Here is a 6,823-nt window from a genome sequence, read left to right as displayed (position 1 = left end):
GCAAGCAGATAAAACTCTTAAGGGGGAGACTGAAATAAGTGAAGGCAAACAACCTGCCCCAGAAGATGAAATAAGAAGAAGTGAAAGATCGAGAAAGCTCACTGAGAAGGGACAAGAACTCGAAGAGACTAAACTCAAAGGTCTCCAACATCGTTTCTCACGTACCTATGACAAGTGGAAGATTCTTGCTAAGAAATCAAGGAAGGCGATAGAGGGAGCCTCTTCTCAAGAGAACCTACAAACTCTCATCAACAAGATAAAGGAAGCATCAAATGATGTACAGCAGGCGTACGAAGACCTGCGCAAATGCATAATCCCTGATAAAGAGACACGCCGTCGAACAGACACCTGCGACACTGTCTCAAGGCAGATATTAGAGCATGCTTGGAATCATCTCCAAGACAAAGATAACGAGCAAGAAATAGAGTGGTTTGAGACTGGCTCTGTGTTCTCATTAGAAGTATCAGAAGCATGCAGTGCAAGCTCAAGATCATACACAGTAAATCCTCATGTAAATCTTCAAAAATAAGTGAAGCTGCAGCAGAATTAGCAGCAAATGAAGCCACTTTGGAAGTCCAAGAGCAAGTGGAGCGTGAGGAACGTGAACTCAGAAACCTAGAAGCTGAGTACAGACAAAGGCTTGTGCGACAAAAAAAGGAACGTGCACAAGAAGAAGAGCAATGTAGACAAAGGCTTGCACAACAAGAAGAAGAATGTGCTGCAAATAAACAGGTCTTGGAAGAAAAGCGCAGAAAGATAGAACGCTTAGAGACCATAAAAAAGATGAATGCCGCCAAGGCCAAACTAGAAGTGTATAAACAAGAACAAGGCTCAACCTCAGACTTGCTGGATCTATTCAAGGATTATAAGCCCAAACGAGAAAGGCTTACATTCGACTCAAAACCTGCTGTCACGCCACAACTAATCACAAGGATGCAATCTTCTATAACTACTCCCAAAGAGGATAGCACAACTGATTTCGCCAAGGTACTAGCAGAGTCCTTCAGTGTAAGCCGTCTCCCAGCACCAGAGCCTGCTGTTTTCAGTGGAGATCCACTAAAGTACAAGGGCTGGAAAATGTCCTTTAAAACGCTGATAGGCAGAAAGAATATACCAGCGAACGAAAAAATCTACTACCTACAAAAATATGTTGGCGGACCAGCAAGGAAAGCCATTGAGGGATACTTCCTTCTGGGAACAGATGCAGCCTATCAGACAGCGCTCGATGTCCTGGAAAAAAGATATGGAAGCTCCTTTATGGTTGCTAAGGCTTTCAGAGATAAGCTGGCCTCATGGCCAAAGATAGGACCCAAGGAAAGCATTCAGCTACGAGAGTTCTCAGACTTCCTTCAAGGCTGTCAAGCAGCCATGTCGCAAATAAAGAGCCTGGAGGTCCTTAACGACTGTGGTGAAAACCAACGAATGCTCTCCAAGCTCCCCGACTGGCTTACAGCAAAATGGAACCGAAGGGTGACCAGGATGGAAAAGGAAAATGAGACTTTCCCCAGCTTCGATCAGTTCGTGGAATTCGTCACAGAGGAAGCCGATATAGCTTGTAATCCGATTACCTCCCTTCACGCTCTGAAGTCTGGAGATGGTGGAAAGGAGAAGCCACAAAAAACACGAAGTGTTGGTGCTAAGGTGCTAGCAAGTAGCTCTGAAGAGAAAACAGATGCTAAAGGATGTGTATTCTGTGAGAAGTCAAATCATGGCTTACAGACATGTCGAAAGTTCTTGAAAGAGACAACTGCAGAACGAGTCAAGTTTGTGAAAACAAACAAGCTCTGCTTTGGATGTTTGAAATCAGGACATCAGTCCAAGAACTGTGAGAAGAGAAGCATTTGTGAGACATGCAAAGGGAAGCATCCAACATGTCTACATGAAAATCGTCCAAGGGAAGACGATAGGAAAGAACAAGAGGATGGCGAAAGAAAGGAGAGTGGGAGACGCTTTAAAATGAGTGGCCCGAAGAAAAGAAGTGAGTGCCGAATGTTAAAAGAGTGGCCAATTTGGCTCGACGTACGCGACGTGACGTTCAGCCACATCAACCCGTCACAGATCGAGGTAAACGGATCTCTCCTAAGAATTGCCACAACAAATTTTACTCCAGACTATGATGCACTAGCAAAAAAGGGAGACCAACAACACTGTTCCCACTGAAAATGAAGGGGAGGCTCTCAAGTTTGTTGTAAAAAAAATGCATTTTGAATATGATTTGTACACATAGTAGGGATTGAAACTAGCGACCATTCTCATTTTCAAACAATGCAGGATGCTCAAGGACATTGATGCACCACCCAGAGGCGTAGCCAAGCCGGGGCGAGCCGGGGCGGCGCCCCGGTTAGGACTCCCTGCGCCCCGGTTGAAAAAAATCGAGCTTTTTCGATTCTTCATTTTCATGACGTTTTTTTCTTTCGGTCTTGCGCGAATGTGCTTGCGCTATTCTATGTGCGCGATGTTATCCATTCACCGTTTGCCTCTCGGACCCGGATGTTGTTTTAGCGATCAGCGAACGCCGTGGGTGATGTTCGATTTTTTTTCCTGTGGGCGTGCGCCCCTACTGGAAAAATTCCTGGCTACGCCTCTGGCACCACCTGTTTGCGACTAATCTTAACCTGTAAAGTTCTTAAGGCTTACTTTAAGGAAGTGTTTCCCGTTTCCTCACCTCTGTTATCAGGTGTTTGTGAGTTAAAACTCTGCTCTGATTTTCAGATACCCCTCCCCGTGTTGCCGTTTTGATTACTTTATTTGGATGTATGCTTTCACCGATTCTTCAAGATGATATATTTGGTCAGAATGTTTACCGTTTGATGTGATCTCATAAGATAAACATCTTTCATTAATCTGACCTGCAGGCACTGAAGTGATGGAGACTTATTCATAATAACAGTGTCGTATTTTATGAGAATCACTGATAACAGTAATTTAGTGAATTTTTTTTTTTTTTTTAATGCTGTTAATAAATGCATTTGTTTTCAAAAAACTTGTTTGGAATATCCATGCTTTACTACCTACTAAAGGCCAAAATCTTTTATGCAATGACCTTTACAGGTCGCTTATATTACTTCACACAAACATTACGTCCATCTGCTCCTGGTTCGGCCCTCCGGTCCAAATTTAGAACCCAGTTCGGCCCGCGAGTCAAAAAGTTTGCCCACCCCTGCCGTAGCCTGTGACACTTGCATCTGAGAAATGATGAAGTTCATATCTTTGGACCTCTTTGAAACTGTCTGGTAGGTAGCATCGTTGAATCTTGATGTCAGCGAGGTTCTGTAGGTCTAGGAACCAAGATTCCCATTGTGGCCGTAAATCATCAGGTAAAGGCTCATCCCATCCGATCTTGTCACGGCACATCTGCTGTAGTATTTGTTTTCCAACGAGAATGAAAGGTGCTACAAACCCGAGTGGGTCAAAAATAGAGGCTACCATCGACAACACTCCTCTTCTAGAGAGCGGACGCTCCTTGACCACTACTCTGAATTGGAACTGGTCGGAGGCAACACATCACTCGACACCCAGAGCCCTCTCAATCTGCGGCTCGCCTTTGGCTAAGTCTTGATTAAGTACTATTTCAGCACACTCTTCTTTGGGAATCGATGCAAGTACTTTCTGGCGATTGGAGATGAACTTGTGAATTCGCAGCTTGCCATTACTGCAGATTTCTCTTGCTTCAGCGACTAACTGTATTGCTTCTTCTTCAGTTGTCACACTTGTTAGTCCATCATCCACATAGAAGTTTCTTTCTATGAATCTAATGGATGTTTCTTTGAAGTGACCTTGTCCTTGTGCAGCGATGTGTTTGAGGCCATAGTTTGCGCAGCCGGGTGATGAGGCCGCCCCAAACAGGTGTACTTTCATGCGGTAGACCGCTGGTTCTGACTGTAGGTCGCCGTCTTCCCACCACAGAAACCTCAAATAGTCTCTGTCCTCTGGTCTGACATGAAACTGATGGAACATGCGTTCCACATCACACATGATCGCTACTGGACCCTTGCGAAAGCGACAGAGCACGCCTACCAAGGTGTTTGTCAGTTCCGGTCCGGTAAGCAGGTGGTCATTCAGTGACATGCCTTGGAACTTGGCTGATCAGTCGAACACGACCGGTATCTTCCCAGGTTTATGAGGGTGATACACCCCGTGATGAGGAATGTACCAGGACGGGCCTTTGTCAAGTTGTTCTTCTGTGACTTTCTCTGCATCTCCGCGTGCAATCATCTCACTCATGAAGGTCTTGTAGTCCTTCCGATATTGCTCGTCCCTCTCCAATCTCTTTCTGAGACACTTGAGACGGTGATCTGCACAGATTCTGTTCTGTGGCAGGCTTGGCCTTTCTTCTTTAAATGGGAGAGGCATTTCGCAACGTCCGTCTGGCTTCGCTTTGATTCCTTCCTCCATTATGGATAGAAAACGTAGATCTTCCTGTGAGATATGAGCATCTTCGGCTACTCTTTCATTGAAGTCTGATTCGAGTGCCTTAATGACTTCTGGTGGTGTGATGACTTCCTTGATTTGTGTTCGATATATGTATCGTACTTCACTTGGTTGATAAGCCTGTGACTCAATGTGTGGAGTCACTTGTTTCACAACGATCCTGTGGCTGCTTCCAATTGCATCTCCATAATCGACGCAGGGATCTGCACAGCCAACTATACTCCAGCCCAAGTCTGTTCGTTGAGCGAAAGGCTCATTATCTTTTCCTGACACCACTTCTCTGGGCAACAGGGCCTGAGAACAGTTGTAGCCTATGAGCAGGCCAATCTCACAGTCACATAAAGGAGTGATCTCTCCAGCAAGGTGCTCTAGGTGAGGCCATGATCTTGCTGTCTCAGGTATGGGGACATGACTTAGGTTTGCAGGAATAAACTCTCTTGTGTAGGTTACTGGGAGAGATATTTTCCTTGTCTCATTATAACCTCTGACCTGCAGTCCAGTTAACTTCTGACTCTGGATGACGGTATCTTTGGATGACATCGTGGAGAGCTTTAATTGCACAGGCTGTTTCTTTGTAACTAACACTTCTGCCGTTTCTTGCAGGATGAAGGTGGTGTCGCTTTGGTTGTCCAATAGAGCGTATACGAGCACTTCCTGCTCTGGATTACTTGCTGTGGACAGCCATACAGGAACAACTGTGGAGGAATAGGTGCTCCTCTTGTCTTGCACCACTCTGTTAGCTGTTGCCTCTACTGGTGTCTCTTCTTTCTCTTCAGACTCTGATAAGTCTTCCTTCTCCTTTGTGCGCTCCTTTTTCTTAATGGAAGGATTCCAGGGGAAGGTTTGTGGGTGGCTTTAGCGTAAAACTGTATCTGAAAGCTCAGTGAGCGAATTACAAGAATGCTGTCGTCACAGCCCACGCTCTAAATTCGGGATTGATACAAATAGAGCGCGAGTGCGCCATGTCCGTACTACTGAGTACGTACGTACACGCACTTGTGAGTGTGCACCGAGCTTTCTGACACGGCTTCCGGTAGTAAATGCGCAGGCGAGCGGTTCCCCATCTACTGGGGAAACGCAGTCATTGCAGGCAAAATGACAAAAAAAAAAGTTTAATAATACAAATAATTCAGGGTTGGCGGGCCGGATTAAACGGTCCCGTGGGCCGGATGTGGCCCGCGGGCCGTAGTTTGCCCACCCCTGGGCTACGGAGAGTGTTCTTACCTGAGAGCAATAGACACATCCGGACAAATCCACTGTTCCTTGGTCATGGCCAAGGCAAGAGTTGCCCCCACGAAGGTAACTACAGTGCCAAGACTTGAGCTGTCCGCAGCTGTTGTTGCTGTGCGGACTAGCGACCTGCTGAAAAGGGAGTTGGAAATAGAAGATGCTCAGGAAATCTTTTGGACAGACTCAAAGGTCGTGCTTGGATATATCAACAACGACGCCAGAAGATTTCATGTATTCGTGGCCAACCGCATTCAGCGAATCAAGAACAGTACCAAGCCCAGTCAATGGAGATATGTGGCTTCAGAAGAAAACCCTGCAGACCACGCATCAAGGGGTCTCAGGGCAAAAGAGCTCATCGAGTCTAACTGGTTTACTGGCCCCGAATTTCTCTGGCGTGAAGAACTTCCCAGCGGAGACATCAAGGTGGGAGAGATGTTAGCAGAAGACACTGAAGTTCGAAAGGCCTTCGTGGGCATGACCTTGACGACGGAAGACTCACTGCTAGATCGCTTCCAGAAGTTCTCCAGCTGGATGATGTTAGTCAAAGCCATCGCTAGACTCAAACGACGTGTCAAAGAGCTCAAGGGTCTGACAGAAAGAATCAATGAAGCCACGAGTCTCGAAGAAAGAAAAGAAGCAGAAATCACGATCATAGGCATGTGTGTGGAGAAGGAGTTGAACAAATGCCCGTTTTGAAGAACTGCTTGTACGCCTGATTGACAAGAGGGAGCTACACACATCTTTCCTTGTACTTCGTTAACACTACAATGTAGTTATATACTAGATCTGTGGAATAACGACGAGGCTGACGTCAGGGCGCACGCGCGGCGTTGTTGTCAAAGGACGAGGAATTTGATCGATGGATTGAATGATTTGGAGTGACACAGATGGTTTGATAATATTATTGCTGATATAATAGTTATTTGATATACATATAATTTATATATCGTTATATGGGCCTGTGGAATATTTTGAAGTGCAACTGCCTTCAGAGGCGCGCACCCGGCCGGCATTGTTGACATAAAGGACGATCGATGGATTTAAGGAATTGGAGTGTTAGGGTAGTGCTCACTCTAACTTATTTTGCAAGAACCACACTGGAGACAAGTTAGTCGTTTCAAACACCTGCAGGCGGAGAGTTCACTCGTCGCTGTGCTTACAG

At 45.9% G+C, this 6,823-nt stretch overlaps 1 protein-coding gene across 1 annotated transcript; it reads left to right on the top strand.

The window, feature by feature from the left end:
• The first annotated feature begins 505 nt into the window (after positions 1-505).
• Positions 506-6,357, top strand: LOC119122150. Its single transcript, XM_037250356.1, has 3 exons — positions 506-638; positions 693-1,960; positions 6,062-6,357. Exons 2-3 carry the CDS (start codon positions 784-786, stop codon positions 6,355-6,357), a joined length of 1,473 nt encoding a protein of 490 aa, XP_037106251.1. The 5' UTR covers positions 506-638; positions 693-783.
• The last annotated feature ends 466 nt before the right edge of the window (positions 6,358-6,823 follow it).

This window comes from Syngnathus acus, chromosome 4 (genome assembly GCF_901709675.1).
Source record: "Syngnathus acus chromosome 4, fSynAcu1.2, whole genome shotgun sequence".
In the NCBI taxonomy this organism is placed as follows: domain Eukaryota; kingdom Metazoa; phylum Chordata; class Actinopteri; order Syngnathiformes; family Syngnathidae; genus Syngnathus; species Syngnathus acus.
The sequence above is the reverse complement of the archived record's forward strand: the minus strand, read 5'-3'. Positions and strand labels throughout refer to the sequence as shown.